The 25,848-nt window shown below is 45.4% G+C and overlaps 3 protein-coding genes across 6 annotated transcripts in view; 1 reads left to right on the plus strand and 2 right to left on the minus strand.

Annotated features, from left to right (window-relative positions):
* Window positions 1-2,297: 2,297 nt before the first annotated feature.
* Window positions 2,298-8,314, minus strand: hmox2 (heme oxygenase 2). Of its 2 annotated transcripts, none has more exons than XM_062964367.1 (6): window positions 8,170-8,314; window positions 7,341-7,490; window positions 6,351-6,468; window positions 4,294-4,785; window positions 2,954-3,074; window positions 2,298-2,847 (listed from the first exon to the last, which is right to left on the minus strand). In XM_062964367.1, exons 2-6 carry the CDS (start codon window positions 7,433-7,435, stop codon window positions 2,726-2,728), a joined length of 948 nt encoding a protein of 315 aa, XP_062820437.1. In that variant the 5' UTR covers window positions 7,436-7,490; window positions 8,170-8,314; the 3' UTR covers window positions 2,298-2,725. The 2 variants fall into 2 exon arrangements, with proteins under 2 accessions (XP_062820437.1, XP_062820438.1); XM_062964368.1 differs by having other exon boundaries at window positions 8,083-8,233.
* A 2,976-nt stretch (window positions 8,315-11,290) lies between these two features.
* dnaja3 (DnaJ heat shock protein family (Hsp40) member A3) lies at window positions 11,291-21,619 on the minus strand. Of its 2 annotated transcripts, XM_062964370.1 has the most exons (12): window positions 21,398-21,619; window positions 19,351-19,487; window positions 17,386-17,469; window positions 17,077-17,277; window positions 16,534-16,686; window positions 16,254-16,401; window positions 15,265-15,329; window positions 14,559-14,687; window positions 14,246-14,361; window positions 13,971-14,068; window positions 13,255-13,354; window positions 11,291-12,231 (listed from the first exon to the last, which is right to left on the minus strand). In XM_062964370.1, exons 1-11 carry the CDS (start codon window positions 21,573-21,575, stop codon window positions 13,260-13,262), a joined length of 1,404 nt encoding a protein of 467 aa, XP_062820440.1. In that variant the 5' UTR covers window positions 21,576-21,619; the 3' UTR covers window positions 11,291-12,231; window positions 13,255-13,259. The 2 variants fall into 2 exon arrangements, with proteins under 2 accessions (XP_062820440.1, XP_062820441.1); XM_062964371.1 differs by lacking the exon at window positions 13,255-13,354 and having other exon boundaries at window positions 21,398-21,617.
* Window positions 21,620-24,510: 2,891 nt separating this feature from the next.
* The window catches only part of LOC100555827 (mitochondrial import inner membrane translocase subunit TIM16), a 103,466-nt gene continuing 102,128 nt past the window's right edge, over window positions 24,511-25,848 (plus strand). For both annotated transcript variants that reach the window (XM_062964374.1, XM_062964372.1), the window contains exon 1: window positions 24,511-24,665. In XM_062964374.1, the coding sequence (XP_062820444.1) occupies window positions 24,606-24,665 (60 nt within the window). In that variant the 5' untranslated portion in view covers window positions 24,511-24,605. The remainder of the gene's footprint in view (window positions 24,666-25,848) is intronic.

Consider the following 25,848-nt stretch of genomic DNA (forward strand, 5'->3'; position numbering starts at 1 on the left):
TCTTTTATGTGGGCAGCAAGCAGAGGAGGGAAACGGAGGAAGGAAGGAGCCTCAAGGGAAGAAGGAAAGGAAGGAAGGGGACTGACCCCCAAACCAGAAACCCCTTCTTTCCTGCTGGACACCCTCCCTCCTTCGCTCCCCGTTTCCCGGCCTTTGGGTTTCGTAGGCTGCGTTTCACCCAAAGGGAGCCCTTGAGCCACTTTGCACCCAGACATCCCGTCCCCAGCATGTACATAGAAGCAGGTGGGTTTTGGGTTTACCTTCGGTTTTTTATCCCCTGTGAAAAATCTGGACTGTGACTGACCCTTGCACGCCTCCCCCGCCTTTCCTCCATTTTGCACTGACTCCCCCTAGAAAGGCCAGAGAAAACTATAGAGCCAAGAGCCAGAGGGCAGAGACTGGCACTGGAGGCCCAGCATGAGCGCCCCGCTCTCGGCCCAGTTTGATCAGTTCCTCGGCGCCGTCCGTCCCAGTTGGATCCTCCGTCCCGATTGGATGAAGGTTGTAGCCACCAGCCCATCATCCACAACGTCTTCTGAGCCCGTCAGGAAGGATACTCCCAGGACGAGTGACCGGTCGGTTTTCATTTTAGTATGTAAATAAAAAGACAAGACCCACAATGCCGTTGTGTGTGTGAGAGAACGATCACTGGGGGAAACGATGACTCAAAGAGGCATGGGTTGTAATTCCTTCACACGGAACATTTTATTTTGGTGATCCCGCCTCAATCCTATCATCCCAATGGCTGCATTTATTATTATTATTTTATTATGACACAGCAAACAAGATAGATATGCTGGATTTCATATCACAAAATCACAAGTCGAACACTTCCCAAGTGTCTAGGATTGTGTGATGTATTTTCGGATGATGCGCGCAGATCCCAGCAGGGTGGCCTTTTGCAGCTGGTAGATCGTAATTTTGTCAATGTCTTTTGTTTCCAAATGCCAGCTGAGATCTTTTGGCATGGCACCCAATGTGCCCATCGCCACCGGGACCACCTGCACTGGTTTCTGCCAGAGTATTATTATTATTATTATTATTATTATTATTAGCAACATTTATATCCCGCCTGTCCTTCTCACCCCGAAGGGGACTCAGGGCGGCTTACAAGTTATTTGTACATACAATATATTATTTTATTCGCATAGCACAATATTAGCATTGTATATTACTATATTGTACTATACTATACTGCAATTTAGTATAGTACAGTATACTGCAATATGGGGCCCCTGGTGGCACAGTGCGTTAAAGCGCTGAGCTGCTGAACTTGCAGACCGAAAGGTGCCAGGTTCAAATCCTGGGAGCGGAATGAGTGCCTGCTGTTAGCCCCAGCTCCTGCCAACCTAGCAGTTTGAAAACATGCAAAGTAGATCAATAGGTATCGCTCCGGCGGGAAGATAACGGTGCTCCATGCAGCCATGCCGGCCACATGACCTGGAGATGTCTATGGATGTCTGTCTCTTTGGCATAGAAATGGAGATGAGCACCAACCCTCAGAGTTGGTCACGACTGGACTTAATGTCAGGGGAAAACCTTTACCTTTTTATACTGCAATATTATTAGTAATATATAATACTAGCTGTGCCCGGCCACACGTTGCTGTGGCGAAGTATGGTGATATGGGAAATAAAGTATTGAGGTATTGGTGGTAGTTAAGGTAAAGGGTAAAGGTTTTCCCCGTACATCAAGTCCATTATAAATGAGTTATATAGCTGTGTGGAAGGGCCTTGAGTCTACACTGCCATATAATCCAGTTAAAATCAGATAATCTTTATTTTATAGGCAGTGTGGAAGAGGCCTAAGTGAGGCCTAACTCTGCCTGTCCCCTGGGCTGAGTGGGTTGCTAGGAGACCAAGTGGGCGGAGCTTAGCCTTCTAACTAGCAGCAATTGGATAAAAACAATTATTCCTCTCCTTCTAATTAGGACTTTATTTTTCTTTTCTTTTTGTTGTATGAACGTAGAGGCATGGATGAGGGGTTGTGGTGACAGGTTTAGTGTTTCTGGGATGCGTAGTTTTGTTGTTTTGTCCAAGGCCAAAATTTCATTACCCTTTTATATATATAGATACAATTATAATAGTGTATTATTATTATTATATTGTATTACATTATATTATCATTATAATATGTATATATTATATTATTAGTATAGCATATTATTAGTATTATATATTATTATATTGTTATGTCTTCCTGGCCCCCCTTCTTCACTCTGGGCCTCCTGATGCATTTCCTGCACCAGCACTCTACTACTTTCGCCCTCTATGCACAAAAGAGACACACAACCGGGATTTGAGACACCAAAGTATAAATTTCTCTTTATTACATCAGAGACATTACATGGAAAACTAAACCGTTAGCATCTCCCCTCCCCACTCCCTTATGTACAAGTCAGTTCCCATTTTGTTTTCATTATTAGAGGTTTTAGGATTACCAGGCATGGAGGCCGATGCCCTTGTTGAGTGTGCATTTGGAAGAGTGCAAAGCTCTTGCTCCCAAGGAGACCCCCACCCCCCAAAAAGCATAGCAAAAGGGGCAAAGGGGAGGGGCTTTGGGACAAGCGGGCACACCCTTCACCCGCTTACATACACGCTCCCAAACTCTGTTCCTGGTTTTTGTTTTGGAACGCCTAATACGCAGACAGGTTCTCGGGTGCATTCGGGTTTAATGGTTCCGTAGTTAAATTTTGAAGTTAAATCTCCGTTCCGGTTCCAAGTTCTCACATCAGGTACCAGGCGGCCAGCCCCACGGCCAGGAGGGCCACGCAAATCGCCATTACCACCTGGGCTGAGGGCTGTTGCAGCAGAGCCATGGGGCAGCCGCAGGGGGACCCTGCATCACCTTTTGTGGGGCAGAAAGACACAGTCAGGCCCAGAAAGAGGTCCCCAGAAAGCCCTCCCTCCAGTCTCATGGCTGCCTCTCTTTGAGCGGGAGAGGAGAGACTCACCCGGCTTGGCCGCGTAAAAGGGGCACTTGCGCACGTCCCCTTTCCCATCATGCACCGGGAAGCCACCATCTTGGGTTTCCTCTGTCAACAGAGCCCCAATCTTGTCCAGTTCTTCAAAGACCTGCGGTGAAGGGAGCGAAGGAGCATCTGAATTTGCATAGAAAGCAGTTGGGGACAACAAAGGGGTGGCTGTCTGTACCATGTGCCTCCTTGCCTTGTTTTCACCTGTTTCCTAGATCTATGGGGTCACTTCCTTTTCCATTAAAATCTTTTAATATTTTCATTCCTCCTTTGTTTGAGAAGCTCCATGCAGTCATGCCGGCCACATGACCTTGGAGGTGTCTATGGACAACGCTGACTCTTTGGCTTAGAAATGGAGATGAGCACCAACCCCCAGAGTCAGACATGACTGGACTTAATGTCAGAGGAAACCTTTACCTTTACCGTATCAATATATTGTAATATTATTAGTAATATTACATGTAAAATATAATATATAATTAATATTATATTGTATTATTAGTATTATATCGTATTAAAATATATTATGAATATTATATGTATATACAATATGTTATAATTATTATATATTGTAAATTATATTGTATGTAATATAACATGGTCATGTTCAAGAAGCATTCTCTCCTGACATTTCGCTCACATCTATGACAGGCATACTCAGAGATTGTGAGGTTTGTTGGAAACTAGGCAAGTGGGGTTTATATACAGTAGGGTCTCACTTATCCAACATAAACGGGCCGGCAGAATGTTGGATAAGTGACTTAACATCAGGGGAAAACCTTTACCTTTGTTTGGGAAGGGAGCAGCACAAAGCTCTTTTTGCCCCAAGGGATGAGAGTCAGGCTCAGAGACTCCTCTACCAAAGTTAGGTACCTTTGTCTACCTATTCCTTTACCTGAGATGTATTACCTGCACTAATAGTACGCATGTATCTTCTTTCTATCCTTACCAGAGCAACATCTTGAGGATTTTCTCATTTTCTACACGTTTCATAGAAATGTCTTCAAAATGTTTTATGGTGATGTGTTTTTAACTATATATGCCCTGCCTCGAGCTGCGAGGTGAAGCAAGTAATAATAATAATAATAATAATAATAATAATAATAATAATAATAGTAATAATAATAATCTGCCCTCCACTCTGCTATAGATGGCAAATATCCTTACAAAGGGGCTGCCTTTATAGGAGCAAACTCTGGCCTGGCTTCATTCTGTCTCAATAGAAGGAAAGAAAGAAAAGATCTCAGACCCCAAATGTCTCTTGGGGACTGAATGCAGTGGCCCACCCTCCCTTCCTAAGCCCACAGGCCCTGCTTTACCTGCATGTTGAACTCGAAGGCCCGGTTAGCTTCCTTGACCACCTCCTCCTTGGTCTCTGGGTCCAGGTCCAGGGCGTTGAGCCGTGCGCGGTAGAGCTGCTTGAAGCCCTGGGCACTGGAGACATTATCGAAGGCATAGAAGCGGAGCCCTTCCCCAGAGGCTGGAAGCCCGAGGGCCCGCTGAGCCACCTTGCGCAGCACCTGGCCCCCTGAGAGGTCCCCCATGTAGCGGGTGTATGCGTGGGCCGCCAGCAGCTCCGGCCGGTGCCGCCCCACATGGCGGATACGCTCCACGTAGCGGCGGGTGGCCTCTGAGCAGCGCACCGACCCCCGCCAGTCCTCGCCATAGAAGAAGGCCAGGTCCTGCTCTAGCGCCGGTGCCCGGTGCAGCTCTGCAGGGAAGTAGAGCGGGGCGAAGGCCGGGTGATCCTTGTTGCGCTCCATCTCCTCCTCCAACGCCGAGTAGGTGAAGTACAGCGCCACCGTCCCCAGCTGCAAGGCAAGGCAATGGTTCCAATCACCTATGATGACAACGTAGTCTGTGCGCACTCAGAAGGAGACCTACAAGCCACTCTAAACACTTTCACAGAAGCATACGAGAAGCTCGGCCTCTCATTGAACATCGAGAAAACCAAAGTGCTCTTCCAACAGGCACCAGCTAATCCCTCTGTAATGCCAGGAATACAGCTTAATGGTGTCACAATAGAAAATGTTGACCATTTCCGCTACCCTGGCAGCCACCTCTCCACAAAAGTCAACATCGACACTGAAATGCAACACTGCCTGAGCTCTGCGAGTGCAGCATTTTTCCGCATGAAGCAGAGAGTGTTTGATGACCGGGACATCCGTAGAGATACCAAGGTGCTTGTTTATAAAGCCATTGTCCTCCCAACCCTGCTCTACGCCTGTGAAATGTGGACGGTCTACAGACGTCACACTCAACTCCTGGAGCGTTTCTATCAGCGTTGCCTCAGAAAAATCCTGCAAATCTCTTGGGAAGACAGGCGGGCAAATGTCAGCATGCTTGAGGAAGCAAAGACCACCAGCACTGAAGCGATGCTCCTACGCCATCAACTCTGCTGGACTGGCCACGTAGTCCAAATGCTCAATCACCGTCTCCCAAAGCAGCTACTCTACTCCAAACTCAAGAACGGGAAACGTAATGTTGGTGGGCAGGAAAAGAGATTTAAAGATGGGCTTAAAGCCAACCATAAAAACTGTGGCATAAACACTGAGAACTGGGAAGCCCTGGCCCTTGAGCGCTCTAATTGGAGGTCAGCTGTGACCAGCAGTGCTGCGGAATTTGAAGAGGCACGAATGGAGGGCTTAAGGGAGAAACGTGCCAAGAGGAAGGCCCGTCAAGCCAACCCTGACCGAGACCGCCTTCCACCTGGAAACCGATGTCCTCACTGCGGGAGAACATGCAGATCAAGAATCGGTCTCTTCAGCCACCTAAGAACCCACCCCCAAGATACCAAGGATGGAAGACAATCCAAGGATGGAAGACAAACTACGAGGGATTGCCTAGTGACAACTGTCGTAAAACATGGTCAATTGTAAACAAGACCAAGGGAATGGGATAGTGCAAACTGTAGCTAAGAAACAAGGGCATGGGATGAAAATGCAGTGCTGTGTCATTAATTGTGAACCATTGCTTTTCCTATATGGCAGAAATAGGCTTGATTAGATGGCCCGTCTGGTCTCTTTTAACTATGATTCTAAGAAGGATGGCAATGTTGCATTCAGCAGCATCACCCATCTTCCCCAACAAAAATGCCGAGGGACCCCCAAGAGCTCTCCAGTCTAGCACCAAATTGCCACGCAGGGAGAAGACACCTTCCGATCCCTCCTGACAAGTGGCCATTCATTCAGACTCCAACCCCTAGAGTTGGAAAAGACCCCGGGGGGGGGGGGGGGTCTACCATTCAAGGACACACAATCCACACAATCCTTTTAACAGATGTTCCCCCAGCCTCTGATTGGGAGCAATAACAACGCAAAATCAAGCCCACTGTATCCCTTCTGCAACAGGAAGTGTGCCTTCCTTGGCAGCCCACCTTGAAGAGCTCCCGCTTGATCCTCCCTTTCAGGAACTCCTTGACAAACTGGGTGTTTTCGGCCCGGTCATGTGCCTCCTTGGTCCCTTCCTTGAGCAGCTCAGACAGGTCGGTGGGGCTGAGAAGGAGACACAATAACAATAATAATGTATGTAGCCTGCCTCTCCTGATGGCTCGAGGCACATCATTAAAATCACAGAATTGGAAGAGACCCCAAGGCTTCTAGCTCCAGTCCCTCAGGCCTCCAGGTATCTCTCCAGCCAGGAAATAGGTGTGAAATAATAATATGTAACAAAATTTGAAAAAAAAAACCTGTTCCTGACTTGCAAGTGTTATTTCCTGGTTAATTGTATGATCCTTACTTTGAAAAATAGTTGTTACCTAACAGAAACTTAGGAGCCCCGGTGGAAAAGTGTGTTAAAGCACTGAGCTGCTGAACTTGCAGACCGAAAGGTCCCAGGTTCAAATCCCGGAGCGGAGTGAGCACCCGCTGTTAGCTCCAGCTTCTGCCAACCCAGCAGTTCAAAAACATGCCAATGTGAGTAGATCAATAGGTATCACTCCGGTGGGAAGGTAATGGCACTCCATGCAGTCATGCCGGCCCCATGACCTTGGAGGTGTCTACGAACAACGCCGGCTCTTCGGCTTAGAAATGGAGATGAACACCAACCCCCAGAGTCAGACATGACTGGACTTAACGTCAGGGGAAACCTTTACCTTTTTTTTAACAGAAACTGTTTGTATGGCTGCCACAAGCTATCTTGAATTGGTTGAAATACTCATTGAAAAACTAGAGCAAAATAAATGTGCTGCTGCAGGATGTCCGTCCCGCAAAATCAAAGTGTTTACAGTTTAATAAACTTTTTCCATGTTTTTATGATAGAACCAATTAGGAAATAACATTTATAACAAAGGAACAAAAACCGTGTTAATTAGCATAATGATATTAATATTATTAATAATAATAAATGCCTTGCATCCGATGCCTACCTGACATTATCTTCCTCCTCCTCCTCCTCCTCCTGGGCCTCTTCGTAGGTGAGGTTCTCCATCTCCTCCAGGGGCTCGGCCACATCGGACGACATCCTGAAGGAGAATGGTCTGAGCTGACGGTCAAGCTTCCTCTCGGACCTCTGTCTCCTGTCCATCACAAAGAGAACATTTTAAATGGAAGACACCAAGTGCTTGCTGTATACCTGGGCCTACCTAAGAGCACCCAAGGCTTCCATGGATGGAAAGAAAACATTGGGGTGCATCTATGCTGCAAAATGATTGTGCTTTAACTGCCTTGATAGAGTCATGGGGATGTAGTTTGAGATGGGTGCAACCATTCTCTGCCAAAGGATGCTGATGCCTCAAAAAACTACAAATCCCAGCATCCCATAGCATTGACTCAATGCAATTAAATGAGAGATGAGATCCCTCAAAGAGGAGCTCCTGAAGCAGCTTTCCCTTTGGTTTTGGCTCAGCATTTGGTCCAGTGTTGTAGTTTTAGAAGGCTTCGACCCTTCTGAGTCCCTCTAGATGTGGGACTACAACTCCCAGAATTCCCTTCTCCCTTAGATCCCAATAGGAAAGGAGAGCCCTCTCTGCAAGAATGGCCAGGAGAAGCCAAAGCTTGCAGAAGCAAAAGAAAGGCCTTGTGTTGTGGTTCTGCTGGGCCTCAGAGGGATGAAAGCAAGAGGGAAAAGACAGCCAGGTTCCCATTCGCCTCCCTTTGGGCCTGGCCTACCTCGTAAGGCTGTTGCGAGGACAAAGCGGGGCGCCGGGGCACTCTGCACGCGCTCAAGGGCCACCCGCCTCCCTCCCCAGCGCTGACCTGAACAAGGGATGCTTCTTTCTCAAGCTCTCCAGGCGCCACTTCCGGTTTCGGGGGCCCGCCTCCGCTGCGTCTCCAAACAAGAGCAGGCCACGCCCCCTCCTCCTGCCACTGCGGACAAAGCCCGCTGCTCCTGCGAAGACGGAGCGGGCCGCCAGCCAATCGCTCGGCTCGCTCTTTGTGACGTCACCACCAAGCTCTCGATTTGGGCGGGCTGTTGCTGCTCAGTGAGGAATCAACGAAGCACTCAGTCTGGAGTGCGCATGCTCAGAACCAGCTGCCTAGAAACTTTGCTTATCTCCTTTAGGGACGTTTTACTTGGGCCCTCCTTCCAGGAGTTTTGGACTTGAACTCCCACCATTCCTAACCGCCTCAGGCGCCTTCCTTTTCCCCCTCAGCCGCTGAACAAAATCTGGCTCCCAGTATTAAAAACTAAAATCAGGACAGTAAATAAAGAACAACACTCAGAAAACTGGAGAATACCAGACGAGAAACAATCAGGGCCAGTTAACACTTCCCAACAAAGGTATTCCCCCAGGCAGGAAGCAGCCAGGCTTTGAAGCTGCAAAGCCATTCAATGCTAATTTATAATAATTTATAAATATATAGTATTGATTATATATTAAATGTAATATTACTAATAATATTACCATATAATGATATAGTACAATATAGTAATTTAATGCTTATATTGTGCTATGCTAATAATATATTGTGTGTTCATTTGATTTGTAAGCCACTCTGAGTCCCCTTCGGGGTGAGAAGAGCGGGATATAAATGTAGCAAATAAATAATCAAGCTGGCCAATTGCAATATTTATTTTATTTACAGCACTTTTACCCTGCCTTTCTCACCCAAGGGGACTTCACTTGCCTGGGGCAAACAAGAATTCTTTCTCCCAACCTGGACTTTCCAGATACAGTAGAGTCTCACTTATCCAACATTCTGGATTATCCAATACACCCTGCCTTTTAGTAGTCAATGTTTTCAATACATTGTGATGTTTTGGTGCTAAATTCATAAATACAGTAATTACTACATAGCATTACTGCCTATTGAACTACTTTTTCTGTCAAATTTGTTGTAAAACACGATGTTTTGGTGCTTAATTTGTAAAATCATAATCTAATTTGATGTTTAATAGGCTTTTCCTTAATTCCTTATTATCCAACATATTCACTTATCCAACATTCTGCCGGCCCGTTTATGTTGGATAAGTGAGACCCTACTGTATATAAACCCCACTTGCCTAGTTTCCAACAAACCTCACAATCTCTGAGGATGCCTATCATAGATGTGAGCGAAATGTCAGGAGAGAATGCTTCTTGAACATGACCATGTTATATTATATTACATACAATATAATTTATAATAATATATAATAATTATAACATATTGTATATACCAGGGGTCCTCAAACTTTTAAAGCCGAGGGCCGGTCCACAATCCTTCAGACTGTCGAGGGGCCGAATGATCATTTGGGGGGAAAAAATGAACAAATTCCTATGCACACTGCGCATGTCTTATTTGTAGTGCAAAACAACAACAATAACAATGAAAGACCAATACAATATTTAAAAGTGAAAATAATTTTAACCAACATAAACCTATCAGGATTTCAATAGGAAGTGTGGGCCTGCTTCTGGCCAATGAGATAGTCAAGTTAATTAGGATTGTTGTTGTTGTTGTATGTCTTCAAGTCATGTCAGACTTTGGGTGAGCCTAAATCCAAAATTATTTATTTATTCATTTACTACATTTATTTACTACATTTATATCCCACCCTTCTCACCCTGAAGGGAACTCAGAGCAGCTGTATGTACATACAATATATTATATTATTAGCATAGCACAATATTAACATTATATATTACTATATTGAACTATACCACTATACTGTAATATTATATGTAATATATAACATATAATTAATATTATTATATGGTATTATTATTAGTATTGTATAAAATGATAATATTATTATCAATATCATATGTATATACAATATATTATATTATTAAAACTGATATAAAATATTACATTATAAATGAGGGCGGGGGCCAGGTAAATGACCTTGGAGGGACGCATCTGGCCCCCGGGCCTTAGTTTGGGGACCCCTGGTATATACAAATAATATTCATAATATTATATTTTAATATGATATAATACTAATAATACAATATAATAATATTAATTATATATTATACTAGCTGTGCCCGGCCACGCGTTGCTGTGGCGAAGTCTGGTGGTATGGGAAATAAAGTATTGAGGAATTGGTGGTAGTTAAGGTACAGGGTAAAGGTTTTCCCCTGACATTAAGTCCATTATAAATGGGTTATATAGCTGTGTGGAAGGGCCTTGAGTCTACACTGCCAGATAATCCAGTGCAAATTAGATAATCTGTGGAAGAGGCCTAAGAGAGGCCTAAGTCTGCCTGTCCCCTGGGCTGAGTTGGTTGCTAGGAGACCAAGTGGGCAGAGATTAGTCCTCTAACTGGCAGCAATTGGATAAAAACAATGATTCATTTCCCTCTAATTAGGACTTTATTTTTCTTTTCTTTTTGTTGTATCAACCTAGAGGCATGGATGATGGATTGTGTTGTCAAATTTCGAGGTTGGAGGGCCTGTAGTTTTGTTGTTTTGTGGGTCGCCGTGATGCCATCACTCATTTATATATATAGATTTTACATGTAATATTACTAATAATATTACAATATATTGATACAGTACAATATAGTAATTTATTACCAGTATTATACTATGCTAATATAATATTGTATGTAAATTTAATTTGTAAGCCGCTTTGAGTCCCCTTCAGGGTGAGAAGGGCGGCATATAAATGTAGCAAATAAATAAATAAATAAATGGAGCCCGGAAAACTCACAGCAACCCGGACGGGCATCTGTAGGGAGGGCTTGAGGATGCCTTGCCACATGGCAAGAGCTTGCACTGGATGCTATGGTTCTATATTTTTTTTATTTTTGTTACCAATCCGAGATTGGATGGCCATCTGTTATGAGAGTTTAGATTGTGGTTGTCATTGCAGAATGGGCATGGACTGGGGAACTGTTCAAACCCTAGGATTCGTCCATCCAATGTGAGATTCAAAAGGAAGAAGCAACTGGATTCTAAACATCTTTATTGAACAGACATCTCTCCTTTACACCACCACAGAGCCCCAATGCAGGGCAAAGTGACCAGGAGGCGATTAAAGATGCATGTAAATGGACTGCCTGTCAATCACTGGAGACCGCTGGTCAGTCTCTGTTGCCACAGGGAGCGCTGGAGGATGTGGGGCTCAATTCTATTCCCGACAGTCCAAGTAGGACACAAGAGGCACACATGGGCTCCCATGATAGTAGCCTTTTTCCCATCGTTGCCATGCAGACAGTGAGGGCCCATGCGCCTGCGGAGCACATGCGATGGGAAGCAATGGGCCCTGGCTCCTGCCATTGGGGTGCGCAGACTCACCAGACCAGGCTATCCTTGTAGAAGGGCCAATCTGCTAAGAAATTGCCCCAAAAAAGCTGAGCGTAGCCACCCCTCAAAACTTCACTGGTCTCAGAGCTTGAAACAAGGAGCCCAACAGGAAATGCATCCCCTCCACTTGCAGGGAGCGAATGGAGTGGCCGCAAAGTATCACACGCATCCGGAGCATCCCGTAGCCACGAGGCCTCTTGCAACACACAGCAGGACCCAGGCCTCTCCTTTGGGGCCAAGAGACTGGCTGATCTTGGCAACGCTTTCTGCAGCAATCCAACCTTTAGGATGTCAAAACTTCATATAGAGCTAAGTGTGCATTTTTAGTTTTCGGAGTTTTCGGAGTTCAGGTGGCTCCCGCCAATCAGAAGAGTTGCATCTCTCCAGAAGAGCCAAGGTTTCACCAAGTGCAAGTGAACCCAAGACTCCTCTCTGTAGTTCCGGGGACAGAGGCGACCCCTCTGTATACGAGGGCAGCTGTCACGCTAAGCCGGGGGGTGAGGTGTCCATCCTGCCCCTCCTCAAGGACACTGCGGCCACCGGGCAGTCACCACTTGTGCCTAGTGGCCAGCAGAACGTTTCCCTGGAGTCAAAGAGAAGAAAAGTTGGAACATGAGCAAACAATGTGACGCTGCAGCTAAAAAAATAAATATGGGATTTTGGGCTGCATCAAAAGGAGTGTAGTGATGGTCTTGTGAGAAGGTGAAACCGTATTGGAGGGAAATCCATGATAAATGTCAAAAAAAATTAAAAAATAAAAATACCACTACTCCCAGAATTCTTTCTACTGGGCATGACGAATAACCAATGGGGAAAGAATGAAGACGAAATCTTTACACACTTAACAACAGCTGCCAGACTAGTTCTTGCAAGATTATGGAAACAGAAATTAATACCAAAAGTGGAAGAATGGATAAAAAGAATATGGGATATAATGAATATGGACTACCTAACTTTCTTGTTATCAACAACACAAAATAAGCCCAAAAAAAGGATAGATTGGACACCGGTAAAGGACTGGATGAAGAAAGAAAAAGTTAGAATATTGTTATAAAGCCCTTAACACAAAGGAGAAGTGTCAGCTGTCGACACAAAAAAATGAATAATACCAACAACATAATAATACAAATAGTTATGACAACTTTATAGAGAAGAATGGAAGTCAAGAATCGACAAGGATCCCAACCCCCCTACCCTTATTACCCCTTTCCCCCTCACTTTCTATCACCCCCATCCCTCCTCCCCCCCCATACTTTCCTAACCCACTAAGGTGGGTTTTATTGTCATTTTCAAAATTTAATAAAAATTATTTTAACAAAAAAGGGAGTGTAGTGTCTAGATCGAGGGAAGTCATGGGGTCTCCTTATTCGGCTTTGGTTAGACCTCTTTACCTAGCATACTGTGTCCAATTCTGGGCACCACAATTTAACAGAGATATTGACTCTAAGCTGGAAGCTTAAGTGGCTGAGGGGGTAAAGGAAGGGGCCTGAGGCTGTTAGGAATGGTGGGAGTTGAAGTCCAAAACACCTGAAGGGAGGGCCCAAGTTGACCCATGCCTGCTGTATAGAGGCCTGTCCAGCTGGAAAGAATCCAATGGGCTCCCTACCTCAATCAGGAGCTAAACATCCTCTTAAGTTTAGCTAGGAATCCCCCTGCCTCGGGCCTCTCGGCGCTCGCCCCCGGTCCAGCCGGGTCCCTGCCGCCACCTAGGCATAAACATAGCAGAGAGCGCATGGGAGCGTGCGTCACTTCAGGAGGCCAGTCCCCCATTTGCCTGACACTTTGCCAGAACCCCAGTAAAGCAATGCCTGTTCCTTCTTCAGAGCTCCTTCCCCATTGTGCTGCTTGCCAACTTGGCAGCCTTCAAGATTCCCTGGCTCTGCTGGGCTTTGCTCTGACTGGGATTTCTGTGCCTAGGACCTCTCTATACATTTTTTACTTCTATCCACACAGTGAGCACGGAGAATACAGGCACGGCTTGCTTACAGTGGAAACAGCCTGGTTGCTCTGCCCGCTACTTACATTTTTAACAACATCCATGCTTTCTCTTACTATCTCCTAAGTCCTTTGGTTTCCCCCAAGTCAATCTCAGTCTGATCCTGTGTTAAGGGAGAATTGTAACACTGCCTGAGTGTCAGCTTCCAAACAGAGCCCATAGAAAGGGGGGGATAGGGTTTTCCTTGCAATCTTTGCCAGCAAGGAATGGCATCCAGTGCAATGCACAAAAGGCTACAAGAGCACCCGAGAGCAGGCCAGTTAAGAGTGCCCCATCACTGCTTCCCTACCGCCCTCTTCCCATAACAACGTGCCACAGGGCCTCACCAGTTGTGGTGCTTGAAATGCCATTCACGGTCCCTTCCACGTCAGTCTCGTCCTCCCCATAGCTCAGCATCAGAGCCCTCTGCCGGTCTGTCAACTTCCTGTAGAGAGGCAGGGAAGGGCAGAAAGGAAGGGGAGCTGTATGGATGGTCTCAGGGAGGCCCATCAAAGCAAAGCTTCAACACTAGAGAAACATAGCAACATCTCTCTCAACTCGTCCCAAACCATGCAATTATCTCATGGTTCTCTTACAGGATCCTGACAACGCGTCTACGTACTTTGGAACCTTGATCTTGATATGAATGTAGTGGTCTCCATAGCCATAACTGTTGACTCTGGGAATGCCCTTCCCACTCATCCGGATCCTTTGGTCGGCCTGGATGCCCGGTGGGATCTGCACAAAGACACAGATCATGGCATTCACTCAAACCATGCTCCATTTTCCCCAGAAGCCAGTCCTTCTGAGCCTTCTTTATGTTTTCTTTGTGGCTAATCCCCAGCACTGTCTCTAGAAGGGCCTGAACAGAGAGGTAAAAGAGGCAAAAGAGGAACCAGAGCAAAAAGCAGGGCAAAGGACTGGGTGCCACATACCACAATGCTGATGGTCTCATACAGCCCCGGCGACCTGGCCGTGCCCCCAAGGACAGCTTGGGCGATGGAGATGTAGAGGTCCGAGTGGATGTCCGCACCATCCCTCCGGAAGACAGAGCTCTTCTGGACCTGCAAAAAGGAAGCCGGCTAGGCTCAGCGGTGCAGCAAGAGCAGGGCCTGAACTGTTCCCAGGTTGGGTATAACACTATGTAACACTATTGATGTTTTACTGGTATAATTGTTTTATAGTCGTGCTATTGATATTGATTGTCTTATCGGGCTAGGCCCCATGTAAGCCGCTCCGAGTCCCTTCGGGGAGATGGGGCGGGGTATAAAAATAAAGTTGTTGTTGTTATTATTATTGTTGTTGTTGTTGTTGTTCCAGGATTAGAAAAGGTCATTTCATAATTGGTTCTATCATAAAAACATGGAAAATGTTTATTAAACTGCAAAAGCTTTGCTTTATTCTGAAATGGTCATCCTGCAACACAATTTTCTCTAATTTTTAATGAATATCTCATCAAGTCTCAAACAATTCAACATAGCTTCTGGCAGCCACAAAAGCAATAAAGTTTCTGGAGTATAACAACTACTTTCAAAGTATTTCACAATTACGCAGGAAATAACACTATCAAACCAGGAACAGATTTTTTCCAAATTTTGTTACATAGTGAAATTAAAGCAAGAGACTCCCATAAATACGCACCCGGAAGGTAATGAAAATCTCCTTCTTCCCAACCGGCATGCGCACAGTCTGTCCATCCTCCACTCCTGGCACCGGAAGAAGAGCAGAAATATGAATTTCTCCCCAGAATCATATATTCTCTTAAAAGTCTCCCAGAAATATGCATTTTGGGGGAACAGGAGACTGGACTCTCAGTCCTTATGTACAAGAGCTCCCCGTTTTGTAAAGACACAACACTGCCTGACTAATGTGTTTCTCAGGCCATGAACTTGTTAATGTGGGAGTTGTGTATTGGTAGTGTTTAAATGAAATTTGTGTTTTTCCTGTATTGCATGCTGATTGCATCATCCAGAGTGTACTATAGTCTGTAAAGAGTTAATTGCTAAGAAGCTGTGATGACCTTGATGTGTGGCTGGAGCTGGGGAGTATCCAGACACAAGTGTGTGTGCATTGCTGATTGCATCAATTCTGTTCAGTTCTGTTCTGAGTTGTGTCGAGCGCCGTCTGCTGAGAAGTCAAGTCCTTTGTCTACTGTCTGCAAGTCTGTTTGTCTTGATTATTACTGAAGTCAGTAAAACTTTGTATATACAGTAGAGTCTCACTTATCCAAGACTCGCTTATCCAACATTCTGGATTATCCAACGCATTTTTGTAGTCAATGTTTTCAATATATCGTGATATTTTGGTGCTAAATTCATAAATATAGTAATTACTACATAGCATTACTGTGTATTGAACTACTTTTTCTGTCAAATTTGTTGTCTAACATGATGTTTTGGTGCTTTTTTTGTAAAATCATAACCTAATTTGATGTTTAATATGCTTTTCCTTAATCCCTCTTTATTCACTTATCCAACGTTCTGCTGGCCCGTTTATGTTGGATAAGTGAGACTCTACTGTAGTTTTACCAATGTCTCTTGGTGTCACTGTCACTTAGTTCTGCGTTCCACTGACTCCATCCAACTACTGTTGCGTTGCAAATTACTCTGACAGAACTAAGTTGCACAGACCTGCTGGGACTGGGACCATGACCGTCTTCTTCTGCTTTGTCTGGCCAGTTCCGCGGCAAACAACGCAAGGGGTGGTCATCACAGAGCCACGTCCACCGCAGCGCCGGCACGTCGAGCGCATGACAAACGGACCCGTGTTGACCGTCTCCTATCGAAATGAATGTGCAGGGAAAGATGAAACAATGGGAGGCAAAGCCTCCTTTGCCTTTCTAAATTCATGGTGAATTGGAGAGCAAGCAACCTCTGTTTGCCCAGTGGTGCCATCTCCTTCTGCTCTTACCATTCCCGTTCCGTTGCAGTAGTGGCAGTGCTGCACTTTAGTGCCCGGCTCATGCCCTTTGCCATCGCACCGCTGGCAGGCGTCGTTGATGCTCACCGCAATCTCCTTGTTCACCCCTTTTGCGGCCTGATTGAACGTCAGGTCCATGACGTACTGAAAGGGAGGGAAGAAGGGGAATGGGATGGATTTTCACTTGAAGCACAATCAACAAGTTTCCTGCTTCTTGGCAGGGGGTTGGACTGGATGGACCATGAGGTCTCTTCCAACTCTACTATTCTATGATTCTATGAACAGCAGGTTCCTCTGCATTGAGCCATGACCAGGAAATGTTTCTCTCAATTTCCTTCCAATTTCAGTTCATCAACTCCTGATGTCTTCTGCAAACCCCCTGGCTCCCTCTCTCTGTATTAACCCATGTTCCCTTGCAGCATATCATTCCTCACTCCTTTCTCCTCCCAACGAACACCACCTTTGGGTTCAGATCATTGTCTCTGGGACAAGCCAGGCATTGAGTGTATGAGCGCACACACTCCTCCTGCTTACCTCCTGGGGCTGGTCAAAAACAGTGTGGAAATCCCCAAAAGGGGACCCTGAAAACTCCCCAAAGATCTTCCGGAAGAGCTCTTCGGGATCCACCGACGGGCCGCCCCGCCAATACTGCTGCCCGGTCCCTGCAGAGCCGGGGTCAAAGCCTGCCGCCCCGTAAGTGTCGTACTGCTTCCGCTTCACTTCATCACCCAAGACCTACAAAAGGAGAATGCGAAACACACCAAAATTGGCATCCTGCAAGTGTCAGCTGTGAGAGCTTGGGATCCTGTTGCAAAAAGAGAACGGAGAAATCTGCCTCATTACCTCATAAGCTTCAGCCAATTGGGAAAACTTCTCCTTCGCTTTAGGGTCTTCTTTGTTGGTGTCCGGGTGGTACTTCTTGGCAAGCTAAGCAAAAGGACAGTGATGTGATATCAGAATAAGGACAAGATCCCTCAGCATTCTATTTATTTATTTATTTACTTACAGTATTTATATTCCACCCTTCTCACCCCGAAGGGGACTCAGGGCGGATCACATTATATACATGTAGGGCAAACATTCAATGCCCATATACACATAGAACCTAGACAGAGACAGACGCAGAGGCAATTTAACCTTCTCCTGAGGGGATGTTCGATTCTGGCCACGGGGGGAGCAGCTGCTTCATCATCCACTGTGACAGCACTTCGTCATTCCAATGTCGTAAATTAGTTAAACTTGCCTCCCCACTTTTATAAGTGGTACCTTATTTCCTACTTGATAGATGCAACTATCTTTCGGGTTGCTAGGTCAGCAACGAGCAGGGGCGATTTTTTATTTTTTAATTGACAGGTGCTCACCCCACCACGGGCTGGCCTCGAACTCATGACCTCATGGTCAGAGTGATTTATTGCAGCAGGCTGCTCACCAGCCTGCGCCACAGCCCGGACCCTATTTGCATCAAATGACATCCTTGAACTTGAACTTTGAAACATTGGATGCAGCAGCTATAACTCAGGAAAAGAGCTGGCTATTCTATACTTGCTTTCCAGTTTCTGAATAGAGGCCAAGTGATGCAATGCAATGAAATCTTGTTAAAATGGAAACTTCGCAGGGTCCTGTCTTAAATATGAGAATATGTGGAGTAAATGGGAACAGAGGAGGGTTGTATAAAAAAAAAGAGATTCTGGTCCCGGTAAAGGACTAATATTTATTTATTTATTTATTTGCTACATTTATATCCCGCTCTTCTCACCCCGAAGGGGACTCAGAGCGGCTTACAAATCAAATGAACATACAATATATTACTAGCATAGAACAATATAAGCATTAAGTTACTATATTGTACTATATCATTATATGGTAGTATTATTAGTAATATTACATTTAATATATAATATATAATTAATATTATTATATTGCATTATTAGTAGTATAATATTGTATTCCATTATAATATTATTATCAATATTATATGTATATACAATATATCATATATTTATAAATTACTATGATTATTATTGAGCTGTTAATGCAAGACAATGTCATTAGGAAAGGCACCAAGGGAACCGGAGGGTTGGGGTGGCAGTAATAGAAGGATTATAGGCAGTTACAAAGTTACAAACAAGATCAAATCTGTAGGCTCGTTCTTAAATTGAATTTAAATGCAAGCCAGAACAGGGACATTTTAGGTGTAACTCTAAGCACTATATATAATTTTGGATGGCATAGGGAGGGGTTAACACCCCTTTGGTGTTTGTTTTGCTGCCTGTGCCCCTATTCAGAATATTTCACCTTATTTTCTGTCCCTGTGAGGATTAGCTTTTGAATAATTTGGCTTGTTGTGGAGACTTCAGTGGAGACCCTTTTCGCCATGATAACACTAAGTAACATGATTTTTGTTTCTGGGTTATAAACATAATTTCCTAATTGGTTCTATCATAAAAACATGGAAAAAGTTTATTAAAGAGCAATGGGACAGATCTGGAGAGTTACCAAAGTGCAACGTCCAAGAGGAAAGGGGCACAAATCGATATAATAATAATAATATAATAATAAAACTTTATTTATATACCGCCCTATCTCCCAGAAGGGACTCAGGGCGGTTTATAACAAAGATACAGGCATACAATACACAACAATATAAAAACACATTATTACACAATAATAAAATTTACATTAAAATAATAATCAGTAAAACCACAGCAGCTTCCAACTGGGGTCAATAATGTCGTAGTTATGCAGTGTTCCCTTACTCCTGAAGCTGAAATTCCTCTTCTGAGAAATGCGGCCCATCTCCAAACGTACCTGGTAATAGGCTTTCTTGATCTCCTTCTGGCTGGCATTGCGAGGGACCCCCAGGACCTGGTAAAAATCCTCCTTGGCACCACTGATAGAACTAGTGTGGAATGAGGCAGTGCAAACAAGCGGATGGGACTTCATTTCTACGAAAAGTAAAACAGAGGTTTATTGACGTTGAGGAAAACCACGTCCCCAATCCTTGTGAAAATGCAATGCCCCCCCCCCCCCTATTTTGGTCACTTATTTTTGGTCTTCCGGTGTACATTTATTTGTGTGTTTTACTTTTGTGTGTTTTATTATTTCTAGGAGGCATCAAGTTAGAGACTGGGACAGAAGGTTGAATGTAAATGTTTAATGTGCCCGGCCACGCGTTGCTGTGGCAAAGTATGGTGGTATGGGAAATAAAGTATTGAGGAATTGGTGGTAGTTAAGGTAAAGGGTAAAGGTTTTCTCCTGACATTAAGTCCATTATAAACGGGTTATATAGCTGTGTGGAAGGGCCTTGAGTCTACACTGCCATATAATCCAGTGAAAATCAGATAATCTGTATTTTATAGGCAGTGTGGAAGAGGCCTAAGTGAGGCCTAACTCTGCCTGTCCCCTGGGCTGAGTGGGTTGCAAGGAGACCAAGTGGGCGGAGCTTAGCCTTCTAACTGGCAGCAATTGGATAAAAACAATTATTCCTCTCCCTCTAATTAGGACTTTATTTTTCTTTTCTTTTTGTTGTATGAACGTAGAGGCATGGATGAGGGGTTGTGCTGCCAAGTTTAGTGTTTCTGGGGTGTGTAGTTTTGTTGTTTTGTCCTAGGCCGAAATTTCATTACCCTTTTATATATATAGCTATATATATATATAATTATTGTTCTATTAGCCCTGTGCAGTTACTGCATTTATTTATTTATTTACTTACTACATTTATATCCCGTTCTTCTCACCCCGGAGGGGACTCAGAGTGGTTTACAAATCAAATGTACATACAATATATTATTAGCATAGTACAATATAAGCATTAAATTACTATACTGTACTATATCATTATAAGGTAAAGGTAAAGGTTTCCCCTGACATTAAGTCCAGTCATGTCTGACTCTGGGGATTGGTGCTCATCTCCATTTCTAAGCCGAAGAGCCGGCGTTGTCTGTAGACACCTCCAAGGTCATGTGGCCGGCATGACTGCATGGAGCGCCATTACCTTCCCGCAGGAGCGGTACCTATTGATCTACTCACATTGGCATGTTTTCGAACTGCTAGGTTGGCAGAAGCTGGAGATAACAGCGGGTGCTCAAGACGCTCCCAGGATTTGAACCTGTGACCTTTTGGTCCTCAAGTTCAGCAGCTCAGCAGTTTAACACACTGAGCACCGGCAGGCCCCACTATATCATTATATGGTAATATTATTAGTAATATTACATTTAATATATAATATATACTTAATATTAGATTGGATTACAGTAGAGTTTCACTTATCCAATGCTCGCTTATCCTACATTCTGTATTGTCCAACGCATTTTTGTAGTTAATGTTTTCAAAACATCCTGATATTTTGGTGCTAAATTCATAAATACAGTAATTACAACATAGCATTATTGCGTATTGAACTACTTTTTCTGCCAAATTTGTTGTATAATATGATGTTTTGGTGCTTAATTTGTAAAACCATAACCTAATTTATTGTTTAATAGGCTTTTCCTTAATGCCTCCTTATTATCCAACATATTCGCTTATCCAACATTCTGCCGGCCCGTTTATGTTGGATAAGTGAGACTCTACTGTATTATTATTATTAGTATAATATTGTATTACATTATATTATTATCAATAAATAATGTTATTATCATTTCGGTTGTAAGTACCGTTTGGAAGGCGCACACTGTACCATCAGCACCAATGATACATCAGATACATCTGTGATGTATTATTATTAAAGTATTTTTATATCATTATTTTACAATATTTGTTGTTATTATTCTATGATTTCTTTCCTGAGGTCCCTGCACTCTGCACAAGCCCAGAGACACGCCTGACGTCACACTTAAGAGCCGCTAGCCCTCACCGGTGCCGCTTCCGAGCCTGGGGGCCCAGACCAGGCGAGGCGCGAAGGGCCTTCCGGGACCCCCGCTCAGTCCCCGGGCCAGGCGCAGCAACAGCAGCCGCCTCTGCGCCCCGCCGCCCGCCATCATCGCCGCCGCCGCCGCCTCCTTCAGCCAGCGTGAGGCGCACACAGCCGCCATCTTGGGCCGCCCGGCAACACTGCGCCTGCGCACGGCGTCCCAGCCAGCCGGAGAGCAACCCCTCTGCGCGTGCGCCGCCCGGTCTCTCACGTGCTAATCTTTCAAGGCCTCTTACGCAGCGGTCAATTCCACAGGAGGCGGGTTGAGGACAGGCGCCCTCCTGGGTCCTAGTGCACCGCGGGTTGCGCAATTATTTTCCCCCCACAGAGTGTTGCCACCCCTTCAAGGGAGTTTTACCAGGTCTTTCTTACTTTCTCTGTCAAAGGGTGCAAAGTATACACTCCCAGGATTACACAACATAGAGCCAGGCCAGTTGGAGTGGTCACAAACCACATTGAATGTACAGTGTAGAGCTCTTAGGAATGGTGGGAGTTGAAGTCCAAAACACCTAGAGAACCAAAGTTTGCCCATGCCTGGTAAAATTAATAAGTTAACACAGTATTATCTGCTAAAATCATCTACAATTTGCCTCCTTATTTTTATAGCTGCAGCACAAAATTTATTCAATAGAGGAAAATTGGGCCATTGGCACCGGGCGGCAGTGTCCCATTCAGCCACAGGAGGGCAGCAGAGTGCCATCTTTATATTAATTCAATACAGTAAAATTGGGCCATTGGCACCGGGCGGCAGTGTCCCATTTAGCCACAGGAGGGCAGCAGAGTGCCATCTCTATATTAATTCAATACAGTAAAATTGGGCCATTGGCCCCGGGCGGCAGTGTCCCATTCAGCCACAGGAGGGCAGCAGAGTGCCATCTCTATATTAATTCCATACAGTAAAATGGGGCCATTGGCACCGGGCGGCAGTGTCCCATTCAGCCACAGGAGGGCAGCAGAGTGCCATCTCTATATTAATTCAATACAGTAAAATTGGGCCATTGGCCCCGGGCGGCAGTGTCCCATTCAGCCACAGGAGGGCAGCAGAGTGCCATCTCTATATTAATTCAATACAGTAAAATTGGGCCATTGACACCCGGCGGCAGTGTCCCATTTAGCCACAGGAGGGCAGCAGAGTGCAATATCTATATTAATTCAATACAGAAAAATTGGGCCATTGGCACCGGGTGGCAGTGTTCCATTCAGCCACAGGAGGGCAGCAGAGTGCAATATTTGTTTAACGACTCTAAACAAAGGATGCCCCAGAGGCAGGAAAAAGACAGCAGATAAGCTTTTCAATGCTAATTAAAGTGATTAACTACACAACATTCACACTGACCTCTCTCACCCTAGACTTTCCACAGATATATATTAACCTCTTTGCTTAGTTTTCTCCATACCTCACAACCTCTGAGGATGCCTGCCATAGATGTGGGTGAAACGTCAGGAGAGAATGCTTCTGGAACATGGCCACACAGCCCGAAAGCCATACAACAATCCTGTGATCCCGGCCATGAAAGCCTTCGACAACACATTGGGCCATTGGCACCGGGTGGCAGTGTCCCATTCAGCCACAGGAGGGCAGCGGAGTGCAATATCTATATTAATTCAATACAGTAAGATTGGACCATTGGCACTGGGCGGCAGTGTCCCATTCAGCCACAGGAGGGCAGCAGAGTGCCATTTCTATATTAATTCAATATAGTAAAATTTGGCCATTCGCACCGGGCGGCAGTGTCTCATTCAGCCACAGGAGGGCAGCAGAGTGCCATCCCTATATTAATTCCTTACAGTAACATTGGGCCATCGGCACCGGGCAGCAGTGTCCCATTCAGCCACAGGAGGGCAGCAGAGTGCCATCTCTATATTAATCCCATACAGTAAAATTGGGCCATCGGCACCGGGCAGCAGTGTCCCATTCAGCCACAGGAGGGCAGCAGAGTGCCATCTCTATATTAATCCCATACAGTAAAATTGGGCCATCGGCACCGGGCAGCAGTGTCCCATTCAGCCACAGGAGGGCAGCAGAGTGCCATCTCTATATTAATTCCATACAGTAAAATGGGGCCATTGGCACCGGGCGGCAGTGTCCCATTCAGCCACAGGAGGGCAGTAGAGTGCCATCTCTATATTAATCCCATACAGTAAAATTGGGCCATCGGCACCGGGCGGCAGTGTCCCATTCAGCCACAGGAGGGCAGCAGAGTGCCATCTCTATATTAATTCCATACAGTAAAATGGGGCCATTGGCACCGGGCGGCAGTGTCCCATTCAGCCACAGGAGGGCAGTAGAGTGCCATCTCTATATTAATTCCTTACAGTAACATTGGGCCATCGGCACCGGGCAGCAGTGTCCCATTCAGCCACAGGAGGGCAGCAGAGTGCCATCTCTATATTAATTCCATACAGTAAAATGGGGCCATTGGCACCGGGCGGCAGTGTCCCATTCAGCCACAGGAGGGCAGCAGAGTGCCATCTCTATATTAATTCCTTACAGTAACATTGGGCCATCGGCACCGGGCAGCAGTGTCCCATTCAGCCACAGGAGGGCAGCAGAGTGCCATCTCTATATTAATCCCATACAGTAAAATTGGGCCATCGGCACCGGGCGGCAGTGTCCCATTCAGCCACAGGAGGGCAGCAGAGTGCCATCTCTATATAAATTCAATAAGTAAAATTGGGCCATTGGCACCAGGTGGCAGTGTCCCATTCAGCCACAGGAGGGCAGTAGAGTGCCATCCCTATATTAATTCAATACAGTAAAATTGGGCCATCGGCACCAGGTGGCAGTGTCCCATTCAGCCACAGGAGGGCAGTAGAGTGCCATCTCTATATTAATTCCATACAGTAAAATAGGGCCATTGGCACCGGGCGGCAGTGTCCCATTCAGCCACAGGAGGGCAGCAGAGTGCCATCTCTATATTAATTCCATACAGTAAAATTGGGCCATTGGCACCGGGCGGCAGTGTCCCATTCGGCCACAGGAGGGCAGCAGAGTGCATGTCTGCTCAAGCAGGAAGAAGGGGTGTGGCTTGGGCGGACGGGGCGTGACTTATATAGAGGGGCGTGGCTTGGAGCGGCGTGGGCGGGGCCTGCCCATCCCCAGCGGATCCGGAGCGAAGCCTGAACAGGGGCGGCTGAGGCGAGGAAGAGCATGAACCGGTTCAAGGCGTCCAAGTTCCGTCACGCGGAGGCCAGGGTGGCCCGAAAGGAGGTGGGCGGGGCCGGGATGGGGGAGGGAGGGGGCGTTGCAATGGGTCCCTTGCCATAGGGTCCATCCACACGCGCTACTATTCCGCATTAAACCTCCCTTCCTGCTTCCAAGGCGGGACATCCTATGATTCTCACTTCCAAGGCATGGCACCCTGGCATCCCTCAACTAAATTTCAGAAGCAGATCATGGCGTAAAGTGGCCGTATTTACATTCACCTGGGTCTTCCTTTTGTTGTATGGTTCTATTATTGTTGTTGTTATTATTATTAAGCAGGGGATGGATGGCCATCTGTCAGGAGGGATTAGATGGTGTCTTGCTTTGTGGCAAAAGGGTTGTTCAGGTTGGCCCTTGGGGGTCCCTTCCAACTATATTATTATTATTATTATTGTTATTAAGCATAAGCTGGATGGCCATCTGTTGGGGGGGATTGGATGGTGTATTCCTTTGTGGCAGAAGGAGATTGGTCTGGTTGGCCCTTGGGGGTCCCTTCCAAGTCTATAATCTTATGATTGTATTATTATTATTGCTGTTATTATTATGATTATTATTATTATAAAGTAGGGGCTGGATGGCCATCTGTCAAGAGGGATCAGATGGCGTCTTGTTTTGTGGACTGGGTGGCCCTTGGGGATCCCTTCCAACTATGTTCCTATGGTTTTATTATTATTGCTGTTATTGTTATTATTATTATTATTATTATTATTGTAAAGCCGAGGCTTGATGGCCATCTGTCGGTAAGGATCAGATGGTGTCTTGTTTTGTGGCAGAAGGAGATTGGTTTGGGTGGCGTTTGGGAATCCCTTCCAACTCTGTATTCCTATGGTTTTATTATTATTGCTGTTATTATTATTATTATTATTATTATTATTGTAAAGCCGAGGCTGGATGGCCATCTGTCAGTAAGGATTGGATGGTGTATTCCTTTGTGGCAGAAGGAGATTGGGAATCCCTTCCAACTCTGTATTCCTATGGTTTTATTATTATTGCTGTTATTATTATTATTATTATTATTATTAAGCTGTGGCTGGATGACCGTCTGTCGGGAGGGATCGAATGGTATCTTTCTGCCAGGGGTTAGACTGGATGGGCCTTGAAGGCGAACTCTAGGATTCTGTGCTTCAACAGAGACTGGACAGCCATCTGTTGGGAGGGTTTGCGTGTTGTCTTCCCTTATGGCAGGAGG

This window comes from Anolis carolinensis, unplaced genomic scaffold (genome assembly GCF_035594765.1).
Source record: "Anolis carolinensis isolate JA03-04 unplaced genomic scaffold, rAnoCar3.1.pri scaffold_13, whole genome shotgun sequence".
In the NCBI taxonomy this organism is placed as follows: domain Eukaryota; kingdom Metazoa; phylum Chordata; class Lepidosauria; order Squamata; family Dactyloidae; genus Anolis; species Anolis carolinensis.

What these genes read in the sequence shown, in the direction of transcription:
- hmox2 (XM_062964367.1), bottom strand. Translation starts at nt 7,435, where the DNA reads ATGTCGTCCGATGTGGCCGAGCCCCTGGAGGAGATGGAGAACCTCACC. An exon ending in CCTTCGAGTTCAACATGCAG is followed by an intron (nt 3,075 to 4,293) that starts GTAAAGCAGGGC and finishes CCTTCACCGCAG; the next exon opens with GTCTTTGAAGAACTGGACAA. An exon ending in CTTTTACGCGGCCAAGCCGG is followed by an intron (nt 2,848 to 2,953) that starts GTGAGTCTCTCC and finishes GCCCCACAAAAG; the next exon opens with GTGATGCAGGGTCCCCCTGC.
- dnaja3 (XM_062964370.1), bottom strand. Translation starts at nt 21,575, where the DNA reads ATGGCGGCTGTGTGCGCCTCACGCTGGCTGAAGGAGGCGGCGGCGGCG. An exon ending in AATTGGCTGAAGCTTATGAG is followed by an intron (nt 17,278 to 17,385) that starts GTAATGAGGCAG and finishes CTCCTTTTGTAG; the next exon opens with GTCTTGGGTGATGAAGTGAA. An exon ending in CATTTCAAGCACCACAACTG is followed by an intron (nt 13,355 to 13,970) that starts GTGAGGCCCTGT and finishes GTTTATGCCTAG; the next exon opens with GTGGCGGCAGGGACCCGGCT.